Here is a 19,363-nt window from a genome sequence, read left to right on the forward strand (position 1 = left end):
ATGATTTTAGACAAAATCTGATCTCTTTTCAGCCTTCATTTAATTGCCATTTTACTTCTCCTGCTACCTTGTAATTTTCCCTGCCTGAATTTTTCTCAGTAATATTTTTTCTCTTAGACTGGGGAAGTCTCAGTACTGTGCAATAACACAGTTTTGTGGTCTGCTCTTGATCCATTCACTCTCTCTCAAGGTGTAAAATTGCAGATCCTTTTTTTTTTTGGAACACCATGAAGGTGTCTGGTATCTTTGACCAAATGAGCTTGTGGTTGTCTTTGTAGTGCTGCTAAATCCCTGTTTATTGGGGAGTGAAAGAACAGTATAAGCATTTTGTAGCAGCAGGTCACATGAAAAGATTTTCTTGCTCTTGTTTTCCATGCAGTGATTACTCAACAATTGTTTGAAGTGTACAGGTCTAACAGACCTATTTGAATTGCTCTTAGGAAATTGCATATCTATCTATATATCTTTATCTATATAGCTTTGGTGTGGATCTGGAAAGAAGAAAAAGTTCACCTCTCTTAAAACCAAACAGAAACCTGCCATGTTATTCAGTCTGTTTCAAACTGTATTGAACTGTGTTTTATTGGTAGATTTTTATATTCTACTTAATGGAAAAACTGTTCGTCTTTTAGAAGGTAAATATTGGGCTCAAATAGAACAAAGATCCACAATTTTGACCTAGTTGGTGAAATTCTGTGGTTATCTTGGCAGTGGAACTGTAATGTTTCCATCAAGCCTTAAGGAGTTGGAGGCAAGGACAGGTTTCTGCTGCCATCTGGTGGTACTTTGCCGTAATTCAGAAATCAGAAATCGGAAGTTGCATCTCTCTTCGATCTGTCATACTGATTGCTGAGTGCTGGAGGAGAGAAATGTAATCCTCGTCATCTTCTCTGGAGGGTGGATTTGTCAAGAAAAAATATCTTGCTGTGAAACAATTAAAAGCACTGAATGTAAACTCAGATACTATCGTTCTTAATTTATAATCTTATTGTTGTAGAAAGTGTCAAGAAAACCAAACCTAAAATGTTTGAAGTTACAAATACAGCTATGCCATGTTGGCTGTTCTAACAGCTCAGATTAGAAGTCTGAGCTGGAGATAAATGGCTGATTATACACTTACACCAACATGTAATGATAAGCTTAGTTTCCTCTGGAAAAGGCTTTTTTTAGTATTTTAACTACAGGGTCTTGATTTGCCTAGACAAAAATTTTTAAAAAACGTTTTAGTAAATAGAAATAGGTCACTTTATGCTTTGTTTGATGTTGGTCATCAGTATGTGAGATTCAGAAAGTGTCTTGCTGCTGGTAATGCAAATTGGTAGCTGACAACATCAGTTTATTGTTGTACTCAGTACGGGGGGACAAAATACATACTTTGCCCATGAGGTGACTTTTGGCTGGGTGTGTCAGCATGGGTGGCCATCCCACTTCTTCTGGAGCTGCTATCACCTTACCTTTCTGTCAATTTGTAGGTCTGAATTTCCCCTTGCTCTCTGTTCTTGTCTGGTCTTACAATACCTGTTCTAGTGCAGGATGAACAACGTGAAAAAGTTCTCCCCTGCAGGGTTCGCTGTAGGGCACGATATATTAAAGTCATATATGCAAATAGTGCTTTATAGAACAGTTATTGTGGAATAATACTGCTTAATTCCAAGAAAACAGTTAAAATGTTTGTAGGGTTTGGTTGGTTTTTTTTTCTTCATGCCCACACCACAAGCTTTATTTTGACCAAAATGGTTTGTGTTTTCTTGAAAGAAGGAAATACGCCTATTTGTGGAATTACAGCAATGCCTCTTCTGAGCACCATGGAAAATGTTTGTATGCTTTATAGAGAATTTGAATTAATTTTTTCTTAATGGTGACAAAGAAGGCTTTTGCATATGCATATTTCAGAACCTGCAGGGCCCTTTTAAGCATGAATGATATTAATTTGATAAAATGGTTGTCGAGGAAAATTTTAATACAGTTGGTTTAGGTTTGGTAAAAATGTCAGTAATAGTACTCTGTATGTAACCTAAGTTATGTGCACTGCTTACAGATTCATTTGTATTGTAAATTGTTTCTTCTTTTTTAAAGGTATAGAGAAGACAAAGGAAAATAAAGTAGGTGATAAGGATGCACATCTGAGAAATGAAAAGGCAAGCATTTTGTAAGATCGAAAACCACTAAAAGCAGTCTTTTTATGGCAGGTTTGAAGTTATACACTGGTTCTTCCAAAAGAAGCTTTATCACGATATATTTTATACACTCATAGTTCAGGTAGCTTTTCCTGTCTTATTTTGCACTTGGCATGTATTTACCCATGAAAGTCTTGGCCCCACTTCTGTTACTCTTTCCACAGGAAGTTGATTTTTTATGACAGAGTGATCAGAAATGAGGTTGCCACATTCAGGCAGTTTCCAGGGTTTAAAAATGTTCTCAGACTTCTGTCTCTGGACAACCGGTAGCACATAATCATAAAGTGAGCTGATTCAGATGAAAAATTACTCTGTACTAGGAAGTTAAATGTTGGGTTTAATCATCTCTCTCAATTTGGCTTGATGTGCATGTGAGTGAGAGCCAGGGCAAGAGTGGGAGTGGGAAACTGCAGCAGCCCCAGCTCAGGCCCTGAGCGTAAAATCCACTGGGTCGATCGATGAGTTGCAGATGCTGCAAAGGTACTCCTGTCCCAGCTGCAAGTTTCACAGCCTTAGTTACTCTGACTCTGGTGCATGTTGCACTCTTCAACAAGTCCATTCAGGCTGCTCAGGATGCAGAAAACTGATTTCTTTTATGGAATGGGATAGCTTCCTCCAAATTACATTGGCTTATAGATGCTCATGCAGCTGTGGGTGCACATGGGTAGTAGTGGAACCCCTTTTTGTGATGATGAGATGCTAATTTTGACTAGCTGCATCTAGTGAAATCTTCCTACGTTGACATAAATGATGAAACTACATCCTGGGAGTTTTCTCTACTTCCAGCCACGTCATTATTTCTAAGAGGAGATCAGTTCTTTGCGGAAGCTGCTGTTTCTCCCTGTATTATTCTGACTGGATAATTAAATTGCCTCGTTCTTATTTTTTAACTTTTAAAAGAGAATTGCTTATTCCTGATTTTATAATTACTGGAGTGTCATAATTCAAATTCTGCTGTGTTAAATGATAAAACTATTTGCAGTTTGACTGGAGAATACACTTGAGCGAATTAGTTGTCTTTCTATGGCTCGTAAGCATATTATTTTTTCCACTTCTGGTAACTTTATAGTGTCCACTTTTTGATTATTATTGTCTAAGTCCATTTAATTTGTCTTCATTGAGAACAACCACTATTCATTTTGGTAGTAGCAAAAGCTTAATTAGCTTCCTTTTTCTGTTTACTTAGAACCTGTAGAGTTTATCCTGTGAAGTATGATCTCAAGCAGTCTTAAGCCTTTTTCATCCTTTGACTCCGTAGTTTGAAGGTTTGGGTATATGAGAACTGGGTTGAGGAATATTGCAAAACTGTAAAAAAACCCCAAACTTATTGACTTTGTCATTCTGGCTGGTTTAATTTATCCAGATTGGATAGAGATGGACAGTATCCTTTGATCAGTGAAAACTGTCATCTTGGGAAATGGAGGGAGCCCTGCACTGCAGTAACTTGTGGTTCTTTTGAAGTGAGGAAGCCTTAGTTTTTGGAATGGTAATGACAGCAGAGGTACTGAAGGAGACTGGGCTGGGAGAGCTGAAAATAGAGTAATTTGGAGAGGCTTCAGTTACTTTTCAGTGGAGTGGGTGAATGGTAAATTTATGCATGATGCTGCAACTTAAAATGAGGAGACAACTGCTTTGTGGAACAGTTAGAAAGAACTCAGGAGAGAAATGGGTTTTTATTTCAATCTGTGTGAGATTAGGTTCAAAATCTTCCCGCTGAAAGGTGCCCTGACAGAGACTGTAATCTTTCTGAGGCATTGAAAGATAGATAAGACAGTGATGCTTAATTTCAAAAAAGGAAAATACATAAAATTGAAGGAGCTTTTTAAAAGAAAGTATATAGAATTGCCCTCCAAAATCAGAACATGTGTAGGTAACATAGGGATTTATTTGAAACAATACTGAAGATTTAAAATGAATACTAAAATCTGCAGGAAAAGGTAGTATGGCCAAGAGTATGAAGGACACTACTAAAAAATGTCATCATGCAAAAACATGAACTTAACAGAATTTGTATTCTTTTATACTTGCCTTGTTTGACTAAATTAGATGAAGTACACAATAGTATGGTCCAAATAAACTTGGAGGAACAGCTTGCAAATGCATCACTTAGACATCATTTTTCCAAATGCCTCAGAAGTAGAAAGCCTGCTGGCTCCTCTAAGGTCTATTGGTGATCGAGGTGTAAAGAGTATTGAGGGAAGATACAACTTTGTGTAATCTGTAAATAGTTAAACACATTCACCTTGGGGAATCTTGAAAGGTCACTGGTTGCCATTCCAGAGTCCTTGTTTATGAAATCAAGACAGAGGATCTGTCTCAGCTGAGGTGGTTGTAGAAAGAAGTAGCAAAATAAACAGTAAGAAAGTATTAAGGCCAGTAGCATAACAAGGAAATTTATGAAGGAAATAAGGAGGAAGGATTAGAAACAAAACATTACCATGCAGCATCTTGCTTAATGCTGTTTAGTAGCATGCTGCTGTAAAGGGATCCAAGGACTATCTGGAGTGGGAAAACTGCTCTGGCTATAGTGGGTTAAACAGAATAGAATATAGTGCTTGTTCATGCACCTTCCACAGTGCAGCTTTCATATGTATTTTTTTCTTGTAAATTGCTTAAAGAGATCCAGTTGACTCCTGTACTTGGATTTCCAAAGCAATCATTAAGGTTCCTTGCCAAAAGTTCTTTAACAAACTAAACTGTCATGGAAAAAAAGCTCTGAATATTGAAGCTGAAGATGAATGGTCTCTTCTCTCTCAGACACTAATAACCTCATCACTATGGAAGTCAGGACACTGGACTAAATGCATCTTACAGTTGTTGATTTGCCATTTTTTAATGTTGGACTAAGATTAAAAAAAACCAGCAGTGGTTGTGGATGTAAACAGTATATGTCCACAAAATAATCTCTACTGATAAATACTTGAATTTTGGTTTATCTAATGTGGTTGCCCTAAACTGACTGTTTTGTTAGTATCAACATTTTTTCGTAGAATATTAATTTCTTCAAAGGTTATGTAAATTATCGCATTTTTTATTTATCTTCATAAGTTGAATAATTGCTTTGCTAAAAAAAAATTCCAATTTTCCCAGGAGGTTTGTGATTCCAGAATTGCCATTTTAAAAACATCTACCAGCCCTGAAAAAAGTAGTGCTGGTGAGATAGTCAGGACAGTGCATACCAATGAAATGCTTGGCTGTCAAGATACCAAAATAGTGAGCTGTTACCAGGATTCAGACTTGCCAACATGGGGATATCAAGAAAGAAATCTTTCAGTAGAAGCAAAAAAGCTGAAGGATGGGGAAAAGAAAATAGCTATTCCTCTTAAAAGAAAGCAAAATGTGTCTACATGTTGTTCTGAGAAAACAAGAAGATTACATGTAGAGACCTGCACTTCTTCACATGAAAGAAGATACAGCTGTAGCTCTGGACAAAGAGAGACTTCTGAATATTATCCCTGTGATATTAGCACTTTGGGATGTGAAGAAAAAAGAGAACTGCTTGCAACTATAGAACAGGCAGTGGCTTTTGTAACTACTATGATATTTCAAGATGGTTCTTCGCAGCTCAGCTCAGAACAGGTTAGTGAAGGACTGGCTTTGTTTAGAGTCAGTTCTATAGAACTGTTTGACTGTGCATGTGACTGACAAACACAAACCCAAGCTTAGTAGGAACCCCTTTTGTGTACAGCATACCAAAATATACATGTAAAACGGGGGAAACCTTAATATTTTGACTACATTTTATTTTAAGCTACCAAGTAAAACTTAAAGGAAATGAAACCACTTGGGCTAACCAGACATTTGTGTACCCTAAAGTTAAACTGAATTAGAATATTTTTTTCTACTTTCTACTTTATCTGTCACTGTGGATTTTTGTTCCAAGACGGAAACACTTGCCTGCTCCTCTACTGTGTCAATGGTGTATGCAGTAACTCCAGTGTACATAATAGGTTTCATTTTGTAAAATATTTGGGAACTATTCTTTGTAGGATTGCACAAGATCTGTCAGAAGAAACACTATTGTAATTACACTTAACAGGTCTCAACCTCATCAGTAAAAGGAGTTGTTGTGCTAGTGAAGAATCAGACCGATCACCCTTTCCCTCCCAGCCACTCTTCAACTGGCTGTACTTGGAAAGCTGCTAAGGAAAATGATAAATTAATTTATTTAAAAACTGAACGATCATCTCTCTGGGAACAAGAACAGGCTCACGTGAAATTTTCTTGGTGAGAGTATGTAGGAAAAAATACTGTTTTGTTTTACATATGCTTTTAGCAGCCATAATGTTGGTTAAATAGCACAAGCTTAATCTCCTTAACATGTCAAGCTCATTGAGTTTCATATTGGCTGTATTAGTTCCATGTCAAGCCTGGGCTAATTTAAACCAAATAAGAGTAGACTATTCCTTCTGCCTCAGCATATCACTTAGCTGCAGCCCTGCAGAACTAGGAGCTGTTTACATTTGCCTTGGAAATCCTTTATGAACAGCTAAAGCTATATGGCACCAAAGAATGTGTTTCTTTCAGGTTTATCTTTCTTGGTTTTTATCTTCCATTTCCTCAACTGCATTTCTTATCTAGTACTTTTTTGATGGGCATTATTACAGTAAGCACCCTTTTTGAGCCATGCTAATATTTTTTCGTCTTTTTAGGGCAGGTTTTTTAAATGGCTTTTGAGATCCCAAATGAAGTTTTACTAATATTCAGTAATAATGCAATATAATTTTTAGAATAAACGCTTAATGTATCTGTTTAATACTTGGACTACATTTCAATAAAAAGTTGGATTATGTTTTAAACTTCCAGTTATTATAACCAAAATCCATTTTTATTCCTATTAACTTGGAAATTGTATCCCATAAAGGGAGAAATGAGAACTGAATCTGATTCTTAGGTGTAATAGTTGCATGTTAAAAATTCATCAGACTATTTTATGACTTTCAGTATTAACTGCCTAATTGTAAACTGCTGAACTGGGGTTATTAAATTACAAAGCTTTCATCTTCAAGTTGTTGGACTTGATTGTTAGTCGAATCTCTGCCACTGTTCCACTGGGACTTGAAACAAGTCACTTTGCTTACCTGTGCTTCTCCAGCTGTAATATTAGAGTTATATGACAACTAATTTAATGTCTTGTTGTCAGCTTGAATATAGGTTGTTGTGAATTGAGAATAACAGGTCAATAAAACAGGTACATATGAACAGTAGAAATAATAAGTTGAATAAGGGTATTAGGTGAATCTTATAGGTAATTATTTCTTGTAAGAATGGTGCAGTTGTTTAATAATGGATCCATACTGCATACAATAATAGCTTAGGATCTGTGTGATTTCTAGTATGTCCAAACCCTTGGTATTGTGGTTTCATACCATCAAAAGTGTTCTATTAAAAAATACTATTTTTCTATATTGACCAAAATGGAACTTATAAAAAAAAGATACACGTAATTATTAAATCTACATACTGATATATATAGTTGGTAAAATCTATTTAGAATAGCATGAATGAGGGAATTATAGACATTTTGAAAAGATATGGAAATAAATGACAGAGATGAAACATTCTAGATTTAAGTAGTGTACTAACACAAGGCAGTTATGGTAATTTAAATTGCCTAGTAACTTTTAAATCAATATTTTACAATGCTACAGTGACTTGACCTCTGTGATCTTATTTGGATATATTGATGTATTACAGGGATGCCAGTCGCTGTTTTGGATTAAGGTTGCATTTAACTTTGAGAGGATTTGTTTTCTTTATGAATGCATGATAAGGCATATCTGCTAGGATGTTTAATTTCTTATAGAATGAAGCTTCAGGTATTATTAAATTGAGAATTTAATATTCAAAATGCAATATTCTGTTCTTATAGGAATAAGGAAGTGTCTTGGGTTAACTGTTGAGTATTAGGTGCTAATTAAATGAATAAAGTGTATAAATTCACTAAATGTAGTAGCAATATAGTGTGTGTTAATGAACTACTTCTGTGCAGGCAAGTGTTGTTTCAAATGCTACAGTGCAAAGTTCCAATAATTTGCTTCAATGCAAAAGATTTCCTGAGGACTCTACTTCAAGTTTATGGTAGTGAAATCAGCTGGAAACAAGGTAAGTATTGAATCTGCAATCTCATCCTATAATCTCGGTGATTTTGATGTCTCTGTTAAAATCCCTGGGTGTAGAAATAACTACATTGGTAGCTAAGTAATATATTGAAAAACAGTTTAGTACCATGGAGAAGAATATCCCTCTTGGGGAGGATGTGTCCAGAGGCTTGGCATGTGAAGATGATGTATTTCTTCTTAGAGTAGGAATCAAATCATTGAGTAATTTAAGGATAGCTTCCAGTGCAAACAAAAGCTCTCGACGCAATCCTGACTATAGCTGAAAAGGTCAAACTACTTCATGTTTCATATTCCCTAGTAAAAAGCTTCCTCTGCTCAAAGGAAAGGCTAAAATAAATCCCAGAGATGCTCACAGTTGTCAGACTTAGGAATTATTTGAATGAGTACTTGTGTTTTTTTGATAGGAACAAATAAGACTTGTTTGTTGGATTTAAAAGCAACTACAAACAGAAGGCGTAAGATGTCGATATAATGCCTGTTTGGTTCCATGTATCAGATTCCTGCTGAGTGAGTTACAAAAGTAAATGTGACCTTTCAGAAAGGGCTTCCTCTATGGAGTCTTGTCAGCTTGTGTTCAGCATCTGAAAAGTTTCATCAGTAAATCACAGTAAACTGAAGGTGATTTAAAATCTGGTGGGAAGATTACATAAAACAGCACTGGGAATGGGAAAGGAGGGAAGAAATGTCATGATGGTACTGCCAGTAGTGATAGTTTTATAACCTGTACACACAAGCAGTACTAGGTCTAGATTAGATACTAGCTGGTGCATGGAATTTGAATCTGAAGTTTCTAATAACCAGAAGAATTCTTGTCTAGGTTTTTAAACTTCAGAAGTTGATAGTTCCTCACATGTTATTTCTGCTATGGAAAGGAAACCAAACAAAACCCCTTCCTACAAAACAAACAAAACCCCTAAAAATTCTCTTTAGAGTAGTCCTGCAGCTGTAACTTGCGTTATACCCGTTAAAGTTTGCTTTCAGGTAACTGAGTCTGTAAGGTTGTGTAGCATGGAATTCTCTATAAATGTACCTGTGGGTCACCATTTGAACTAACTTAGGGGTTACTGAAGAGGGTACTTGGGTTTATCTTTGAATATATCACAAAGCATTGTAGTTATTAGTTTTTCCTGGTCTTTGTATAACTACAGTACACATATTGAAACTGTATTTCAGAGGGAACTGAAGCAGCACTGGGCTTGCTCCGTGCTATCCATCTATGTGAACATGAGAGAAAGTGCAGTGTAAGCACTTATAATCCTATAGGACAAAAGGTTCTGGTTTTTGGAAACAATGTGTTGTGCACCCATGTGTGAATTCATATGTACATTAACAATCTCAATCTGATTACTAGGAAGAAAATCTCTCCCTGATCCCCGTTGGCAATTTGGTGGATCAAGTTAACAACCACAAAGTGTAGCAGTGGGAGACACTCATAAGAAAAACTTCAACTTGAAGTTTTCCAGTGATGAGAAAGAGAGGCTTTAACAGTAAATCTAAAGAACCAAAGGCTTACTTATATTTTAAAACTTGAAAAAATCAACCAATGAAAAAACCCACCCCAACATCACAAAATAACCCTCTTCAAAAATATTTAATACTGGACTTACTCCTGTGTAGTCATGATATTGACTATTTGTTACGGCTGCGAATTCAATGTTTAACATTTTTGTAGAGTTAATACTTGTCCTTTTATGAAGTGTGGGCACAGGAAAAATGGGCAAAACTTTAGAGGTATTTTTGTGTGTGGGGGTAATATAAATATTTTGATTGTTAGAAATAACTTATTCTTGTAGTTGCCGATAGTGTTGTGTTGGATCCAAGGATTGCAGCATGGCTGATAAACCCCAGCGACACAGTTCCTTCCTTTGAATCTTTAATACAGAAGTATTTTGAAAAGCCTTTCTCAAAGGGAGCAGAAAATACAGATACAGGCACTTTGAGAAATGCATCTGTAAGTAGCTCGTTTTCAGTTGTTTGTGGTTGGGTTGAAAGGGGAAGGAAATGATAAAAGAATTGCTTTTGCCTACAAAATGTTGCATGAAAAGATAGATAATGCTTTTCTAATGGGAGAAAATTATTCTATTAATACTGCTTGTTGGAAATCTAAAGAAAGGGAAGAAGGGAAGGTTCCACTGCATTCTACCAAGATGGGATCTCATTCTGCAGGGACAGCTGTGAAATTTTCTTTCAAAACCATAATGTTCAGTAACAATATTAATGTATAATCTTATCTTTTTTCTTTCCACCTCCCTGCAAAATGATTTCCAGCTCTCCTTTCCAAAATGTCTAATGCTGCCTTTTCCAGTTCCTGTGAACTTGTAGACTATATTTAGTTGATTATTATTAAAATTTTGCTAAATTTCACAGCTGGTAAAGACACCACACCATAGGCTGAGGAATAGCAGGAGTCAAATGTGAACTTCCAAGCATGTGAATGAAAATATCTGAATTTTTATTCTCTCCTTACGAGAGAATGTGTGATAAACTTTTTGAGATGTTATCCCCAGCACTATAGAAATTTCTTCCTATATCCTACTGAATATCTTCCTATATTCCTGTTGAAACATATTTACTGAATTTTATAAAATTTTGATATCTGTGTTTTGGGCTATGGTGATCTACTGTGGCCTTCAGAAGTTGTTTGAATGATAAGATGATGTGCAGCAACCTAAATGATTTTTTTTTTTTGAAACTGTTCACTTTTCTGAGGCCTTGATTGTTCAGACCAGATATTGCAGCATGATTATAGGACTTCTGTGATTCAAGTCCACAAATGCCAAGTGTCCTCAGAGCACGGACAGAGGTCATTGTATCAGCATGTACCTGTTAGTATAGACATTTCTGAGAAAACCAGAGCCAGTTTGCTTTAAAACACTGGCTGTAAACTGCAGTTCTTCAGAAGCTACTTCATGCATTAAGCTATTAGTGTAGGGAATGGACAGGCAAACAGGCAGAAACTATAAACTTGTTGGTTATTTCTATATGTCATGGCCCTCCTGTGAGTCAGCATCCTTAGTCTTGTCTCTTTCCTTAGCTTGACTCAGTCTTTTGTTCTTCAGATATCACATCTGTTCTTAGTTATCATTTCTCAACTTTGTCATCCTGATTCCCAGCTCTGAGTTAAATACTGAAATAATATTTCCTTCCTGTCCTGCTTCAGGTCTAGTTTGTTTCCTTGCCCCAACCTTTGCCCCTTGCCCTTGACTTGTTCACTCAAGTCCAAGTTAATGCCTCCTTGTAACATCCTGTGATTATTTCCCCCCCCATTCCTTATTCCTTAATTTGTTACCTGGACTCTCACACTTCCTTTTTGGCTCTTCTGTTTGCTCAGTGAGTCCCAGTTCTTCCTGTGAATCCTGGCTCTTAGCCAGATTTATCTCTTCAGCCTTCTTGCTCTGTCCTTGCTGGCAGGTTCCCAACAGGTGTCTGTACTCCCAGAGGGATCTGTGATAAGTGATACATCATGTCTCATCCCCCACTAATTCAGAGAAGCTCCCTCTGTATTGTCCTAATCTTGTCTACCCACCATAGCCCTTGGAACGACTGCTGGTTTATTCCGTAGCTCACTACTCACCCACACACCTTCAGCATAGAAGATGTGCTGCTTGTCTATGTATTTGTTGCTGTGCCAAAGGGATCCTGGTCCATATTCCCTGAAACCTTTGCTGGAACAGGTGCTAAACATCTTAGAGTTTGTGTCATTGCTGCATTCACTGATGAGCATTGTTGGTGTCAGTTGAAGCCTGTCACTGGGCACTTTCCTGCCTCCAGAATGGGATCAGGCAAACTGTCTGTATTTCACAGACATCTTGTTTGTTCTGGATCAGGTTGGCATGGATGAGGTTTCTTGGAGACAGGTTGATGACTTTCACTGCAGTGTGGGCCTGCTTAAATTAGTCTGTCTGGGGTAGAGAGAAGTCCTCACTTGTAGGACTAGACCGTGTAGTGTATTGACCTTGACTGGACACCAGGTACCCACTAAAACCAATCTCTCACTCTCCTCTGCAACTGGACAGAGGAGAGAAAATATGATGAAGGGTTCATGAGCTGAGGTAAGGACCGGGAGAGATCACTCACTAAACACCATCACAGGCAAAACAGACTCAAAGTGGGGATATTAATTAAATTTGTTACTAACAGAATCAGAGCAGGAGAATGAGAAGTAAAATAAATCTTAAAAACACATTCCCCCACCCTTCCCTCCTTCCTTCACAAGTTCTATCTCCTCCACCCCAGCAGTGCAGGGAGATGGGAATGGGGTTTACTGTGAATTCCTCATAGGTTGATTTCTGCTGCTGCTCAGGGCAAGGAGTCCTTCCCCTGCTCCCTGTGGGGTCCCTCCCGTGGGAGACAGTCCTTCATGAACTTCTCCAGCATGAGTCCAGTTCTTCACAAACTGCTGCAATGTATGTTCTTGGAGCCAACAGTCATAATCTCAGTGTCTGTATGCATTTCAAAATGGTATCCCAGCCACCTGAAGGAGGTGGCATGGCTCTGTGTGGAACAGAAGGGAAGGAAGTGAACAGTTCTGGCACAGAAGAGTGGTAGTTCTTATGTGAGAAAGAAAACTGCAGGGAATTTTTCCTCATTTTACAAGTAGTAATGAAACTCTGACTTCAGTATCAAAGGCAGTTTGATACTATTTCTCTGTGATCTGTGATAAAATGTACATGAAGGAACAGGTAAAATCTGGAATGTTCATGTAGTTCTGTGTTCATGAATTGGGTTTGTCAGAGGTCTGAAAACATTTCTAAAATGTTAATGTAACAGGAGACATAGAAAAACAGGAAAACTTATTTTTACTATTTGATACCTTTTAAAAAAGATAAAAAATATAGAAGTCTAAATACTTTCATTTTAGAAGTAAAATTATTGTTTTATTTTTTTATTTATTTATATCAGTATCAAAACTTAGGTGTGAACTTGGAGAAGCTTTATAATGTAATGATGGACCTTGCTCGTGACTTAAAGGTAAGATACAAAAAGAAGTTGTTCAGAAATAATTCTGGAAGTATTATCAGGAATTAAAGACAGTTAGTCGTGTATTTCTCATTCGAGTTAGAATCTAGTTAAATAGAGTGCTTCAGTCCATACTGGTTTACTTTGGCAGTCAACATTTAAAATAAATTACCCATTGAATTTTCCATTTTTTCTAGAAGAGGAAATAGTCTCAATCTTTAGAAGAACCTTTTCCTCTGCAACAGTTGACTGAATTATCTAAATGAAGATTCTCAGAACAGGAAAGGTTCAGAATATTGTGACTTTTCTTTTGGTATTTTAAATCTGTATGTTACAGACTAAAAAGTGTTATCAGAGGGACAGCATTATATAGCTGGTCTTTCTTATGTATTCCTTGGGTACAAACTCTCAGCATGTCTTTTGCTCTAGGTTGTGTGAACCAAACACTGGTCAAACTCTGAACAGGCTTCCTGGCAAGGTGGTCGATGCCCCAGGGCTGTTGGTGTTTAGGAGGCATTTGGACAGTGCCCTTAATAACATGCTTTAAATTTTAGTCAGCCCCCAATTGATCAGGCAGTGGGAGGTCATTGTAGGTCCCTCCCAAGTGAACTGTTTTGTTGTGTTTTACCCCTTATTGCAGTTCAGGATGCATCTCAAAAACTCTCTTAGTGGTTTGGGGTTTTTTTTGTGCCTGGAAAAGTGTCAGAATATGTAGGGATATGCTCAGGTGGAAGGTACATCGTAGCTTCCTGGGGGTTTTATTTGAAGTTGATGGTAGCAAGTGTCGGGCTTAAACCACTAGTTGATGGAGCCATAGGAATCTGGATATCCAGATTAACGGCCCAGCAGTGTGACAATCAATCAGTGAAGTGTGACAATCAATCAGTGAAGCGAGGCAGCAAGGAAACACAAAAGGTGCAGAAACACAGATCCAGCCTACAGGAGGAGTTTTTAGACAAGTCTTGCTCAGTGGTTAGAGAGAAAACAGACTTCCTGTTCTCTGTAACTAATTTGTAAATAATCTATCATGTCTTTATTTTCTTCCTAATGAAAACAAAGTTATGAATTATGAATGGTTGCTTAATTGTTCAAGTGAATAAATAAAAAGGGATAACCGTGTGTCCTATTATAATGAGGCTTGCTCTAAAAATAAACAGTTTGGAAAAATTATTTTTTTAAATATCTTTATTAGTATTCCTGTACAAAATGGTTACTATTTCAAAATGTATTTCTTTCTCCACAGAAAGAAGTGATACAACATTTAGATACTATAATTTACAATAAGTAGTATTTTCATGCTGCAGTGTTGTCATATAAAAAGTGAATATACAGAAGGTGAAATACTGCTCACTGGAAAATAGATGCACCTAATGACACTGTTTTAAGATCAAAATTAGCTGGTACTGACAAATGTATTTATACCTTGCTTTACAGGCTCAAGGTTTGTGGAACTTATTTTGCACATTGGAGCTTCCACTTATCAAAATTCTGGCAGGTATGAAAGTTCAGTTCAAAATAACAATCTTCACTATTTTCACACAGCTGCTGACTATGCTCAAGTGGAATGTAATACATCAGAATATGAAATGTTTTCTTAGTCTCATGACAGCTGTGTGAGTTTGAGATTCCATTCCTGAGAAGTATGTAAGACTGAAATTGTCAATTGTAAATGTTCTCAATGTATAATTGTATTTACAGTGATGGAAACACACAAAATATATGTGAACAAACAAGAACTGAAAAAAACATCTGAGATTCTGGGGGTAAATTTTGTATTTATTTTTTCTTTTTGAAATTGTATAGCATCATCTTTGTGCTTTTACTGAGGATAGCTGATTAAAAAGAGAAGGAACCTTTGTCACTTTTAATCTAACAGTTTGGGGTTTTAGTATTTTTATTATTATAAATACAACTAAGATACATTTACATTTTAGGATATTTCCCTTTTTTATTTAGGAGAGTAAAAAAGAGATATTTGCTTCATTAGCCTTGCCCCAGAACTGAAATTGCTTTGCAAATTGTACAGGTCCTTTTGGGTTATACGTTGTAGATTAAAAATGGTACTGAATCTTTCTGAACCTAGTTTTCAGTAGCCACCTTCCTGAGAAGTGGCTCTCAGTGCCTCTCTTTGTAAACAATACATTCTTTACAACTTACATGTTCTTTGATAAAAACAACCACAAGAGAATCCCATTTTGTAGCATAAAATCTTACTAGATTATCATAGATTATTAATTTATCAGAATAATTTCCATAGCTCTTTTTCTCACAGATCTCTATAGTCTTCAGTAATCTAAATTCTTTTCCCATAAATGTTAGTGGCTTTTACTACAGTAAATCCCATTCCCAGGTCATGGAGAAATATAGATTAAAGAGTATATAAGCAGTCTACTAAAGTAAATGTTGATAGCCAGTCAGCAATGATTGCATAATATCAAGTTCTCCATTTTTAAATAAAAGTCTAATATACTCATTAACCTAGGAATTAGCAGATATTGAAGAAAATAATAATGTAAACAGAATAATTCTGATGTACCAATTTATAGTTGCGGCTCAAAGAGCTTGAACAGGAAGCTCATCAAGTTGCTGGAGAACAGTTCCTGTTGACCAGCAGTTATCAACTCCGAGAGGTAATATTTGCACTACTGTATTTATGTAAGATGCACATTCTGTAAATTGTTATTGATACAAAAGAACTGTAATGCATATATGTCCTTAAAACTTCTGAATTCTTTTCTTCTATATTAGTTGTCTTATTTTCTGATCTTAGTGAGGAACACATAGTTTTTCATAAATCTGACAATGTTGGATGATCTGTGTTTGAATTAGGCATTTGTTTTTAGTAAATACATTACATTACTGTTTCAATAGCTCAGAAATAAGAATCTGGTCTTTTCAATTCTGCGTTAGTTCTATTTGCTACAGTATGCTCTATTTACTATGAAAGATGCATTCTAGACTAAAGTTCAAGCACCAAATAATCATCCTTTCTATTTCAGCACTTGAAACACTTAAACATTTGTTACGTGTTTTTCTAACTGTAGGTACTGTTTGATAAGTTCAAGCTGCATACCCTGTGTGAGAAACTTCACAGAACTGAAATACAGCAACTTGTGTCCACCTCAGAAGCTGTGGTGAGATGGGGAGGGGTTTTAAAACCAGCTACATGATTTAGCAAAACTTCTAAGTTATATTCCAGTGAAATTGTGATTTGCCTACAGTTTTCCTAACGATCTTGATTTATTTTTTGTATTGTTCTAATTATGCTTTGCATAATTATGGCAGAAAAGAAAGATGCACTCTATGATGGGGAAAAAGACACTAGCTACTGAAGCTAAATTTCAGCAATTAACCAGGGTTAAAAACTTTAATACCAAAATGCCTGTATGACCATCTTCTTCAAAGGAGAGAGACTTTCTTACTGGTCAGATTTTGGTAGCTCAGAATGACTGACTGGCTGAGTGACACAGACCACGGATCAAAGAAAAGAGCATTAATATAAAATCTGCTGTCAAAGGAAATAGCACCCCAGACTTCCACTTTGCCATCAGGAGATTTGGGCTAAAACCATATTATCATCTTTTTATGGACCCTTAACTCATTCATTAATTTCTGTAGGAAATTACTTGTTACCTGTGGTTTGAATTGAAAGTTACCACTTTCTTTGTATGAGTTCAGTGTTTTACTTGTGTGCATCAGTTTTCCTCAGTCTAATGTTTTTTTGTTCCCTCTGTGGAGAGGCTTGCCTTCAGTAAAAATGGTTGCATTTGGAGTTAGATCTGCAGGATCTTGATATAATCTTGTTCCCTAACAGAAGCAATGAGCAAACAGTTTAGATACTTGATACACCCGTACAAGAGATCAAATATATCTTTAGATTCAGTGTAAAAAATATTGTGCATATGAAGCTCCTTCAGTTCTTTCTTTTGTTAGTGTTGGAGCAGATAATTTTCAGCAATGCAGATGTTCATGGATGATCCCACACAAGTGCAGAAATATGTCAAAAACATTTGTTTAAAAATGAAATCAAGACCAAATTGCAGACTTCTTGGTAACTTTAGGCAAATGTGGATGCCACTTTCTTTTCATAGAATTATTAGTTGGAAACAGCCTTTCAGATCATTGAGTCCAACTGTTAACCAAATACTGCCAAGTCCACTGACTGCTAAACCATGTCCCTAAGTGCCACACCTGTATGTCTTTTAAATCCCTCCAGGGATGGTGACTGGGCAGCCTGTTTCAGTGTTTGACAACCCTTTTGGTAAAGACATTTTTTCTGATATCCAATCTAACCCTCCCCTGCTGCAACTTGAGGCCATTTCCTCTTGTCCTGTCACTTGTTACTTGGGAGAAGAGGCCGACTCCCAGCTGGCTACAACCTCCTGTCAGGTAGTTGTGGAGACCAACAAGGTCTCCCCTGAGCCTCCTTTTCTCTAGGCAAAACACCCCCAGCTCCCTCAGTTGCTCCTCATGAGACTTGTGCTCCAGACCCTTCCTCAGCTTTGTTGCCCTTCTCTGGACTTGCTCCAGCACCTCAGTGTCTTTCTTGTTATGAGGAGACAAAAACTAAACACAGGATTTGAGGTGTGGCCTCACCAGTGCCCAGCACAGGGGGACAATCACTGCCCTGGTCCCGCTGGCCGCACTATTCCTGATGCAGGCCAGGATGCCATTGGCCTTCTTGGCCACCTGGGCACACACACTGGCTCATGTTCAGCCACTGTCAATCAGCACCTCCATGTCCCTTCCACTGGGCAGTTTTCCAGCCACTCTGCCCCCAGCCTGTAGCACTGCAGGGGGTTGTTGTGACCCAAGGGCAGGACCCGGCACTTGGCCTTACTGAACCTCAGACCATTGGCCTTGGCCCCTTGACCAGCCTGTCCAGAGATCCCTCTGCAGAGCCTTTCTGCCCTCCAGCAGATCAGCTCTTCCATCCAGTTTGGTGTCATCTGCACACTGACTGAGGGTCCACACAGTCCCCTTGTACATATCATTAAAAGATCATTTTATTAAGATAATAATAGCAGTGGAATTCCTTCTTGGAACAGAAGAAGCCTCTGTCCAGCTGCACCTGTTTCTGATTTGCTGCCACAATTGTATTGCTGTAGTTTACATGGGAGTCAAAGTTCTGGAGAACATTTCTGGGGAAGGTAAAAAGGTAACATTTATTTCTAAAGGAAGAAATTCCTTTAGAACCACTTTTCAGCCAAGTGTCTGAACTACCATATATGATCTCAGGTAATGTCAACAGTATAACCATGAAACCCCAACACTACTCCACAAGAAGGAGGTTTCATAGATCTAATATGTAATTTTATAGAGTGACAGAGAGCCTTGGGAGATGGGAGGGACCAGTGAAATAGAATGCATGTCATCTTTTTGTTGGAACATAAGATTTATTGTTGTAATCAAAGCAATACGAGTGCTAGTCCAGTATTCTCTTTACAATAACTGCCAAGACTTGGTTAGAGAAAGGTGGGCTGAAACCTTCCAGTAGATAAATACCAAGGTTACTCTTAATATCTTGGCTCTCCCTGGTAGCAAGAAAAAAAACCTTATGCTTTTATATGTACATTCTAGTACAGTTGCATCTGTTTCTCATCCTGGACTATTGTAGTTCCAGATATTTTTTGTTGTACTTATAAATATCTAATCTCTATTTTAATAATTTTATTCTTTTTCTTAATGGATTTTTTTGCGATTTCCAGTAAAAGTGATCAGAAATATACTTTATTTTATTGCTTTGGGATTTGACAATTTCAATTTCTCTTGAAGTTTTCCTGGAACTTTTATTAGGGGATGAACAGGAGAAATTCTCCTGCTGTACTGTGTGTGTATAAATATGTGTGTGTGTGTATATATGTATTATTTTTTATACTTTTATCATGTTCTCTCTTGCTTTGATGCTGCATAGCACAAAAAATAAACAAAGAACCATAAGTAATGCACACATGTCATACCCCAGTGTTTTCAAAGTTGTTGTAGAGAAGTTTTTATGTTTGCATGGTTTTTTGTCTCTATCTGATACAAAAAGGAAAATGAAATGGGAAGGAGTCATCTCCAGCCTTCCTAATGAAGGCAGGAAGGAATGAAGGCTTCCTTGGG

The 19,363-nt window shown here is 37.1% G+C and overlaps 1 protein-coding gene across 2 annotated transcripts in view; it reads left to right on the forward strand.

The window, feature by feature from the left end:
- Window positions 1-19,363, forward strand: part of POLN (DNA polymerase nu) — a 94,246-nt gene that overhangs the window by 1,784 nt on the left and 73,099 nt on the right. For both annotated transcript variants that reach the window (XM_064653413.1, XM_064653414.1), the window contains 10 exons: window positions 2,077-2,138; window positions 5,268-5,756; window positions 6,217-6,404; window positions 8,170-8,282; window positions 10,093-10,250; window positions 13,202-13,270; window positions 14,693-14,753; window positions 14,957-15,021; window positions 15,805-15,888; window positions 16,303-16,392. In XM_064653413.1, the coding sequence (XP_064509483.1) occupies window positions 2,077-2,138; window positions 5,268-5,756; window positions 6,217-6,404; window positions 8,170-8,282; window positions 10,093-10,250; window positions 13,202-13,270; window positions 14,693-14,753; window positions 14,957-15,021; window positions 15,805-15,888; window positions 16,303-16,392 (1,379 nt within the window). The remainder of the gene's footprint in view (window positions 1-2,076; window positions 2,139-5,267; window positions 5,757-6,216; window positions 6,405-8,169; window positions 8,283-10,092; window positions 10,251-13,201; window positions 13,271-14,692; window positions 14,754-14,956; window positions 15,022-15,804; window positions 15,889-16,302; window positions 16,393-19,363) is intronic.

Source organism: Pseudopipra pipra, chromosome 4, assembly GCF_036250125.1.
Source record: "Pseudopipra pipra isolate bDixPip1 chromosome 4, bDixPip1.hap1, whole genome shotgun sequence".
Lineage (NCBI taxonomy): Eukaryota > Metazoa > Chordata > Aves > Passeriformes > Pipridae > Pseudopipra > Pseudopipra pipra.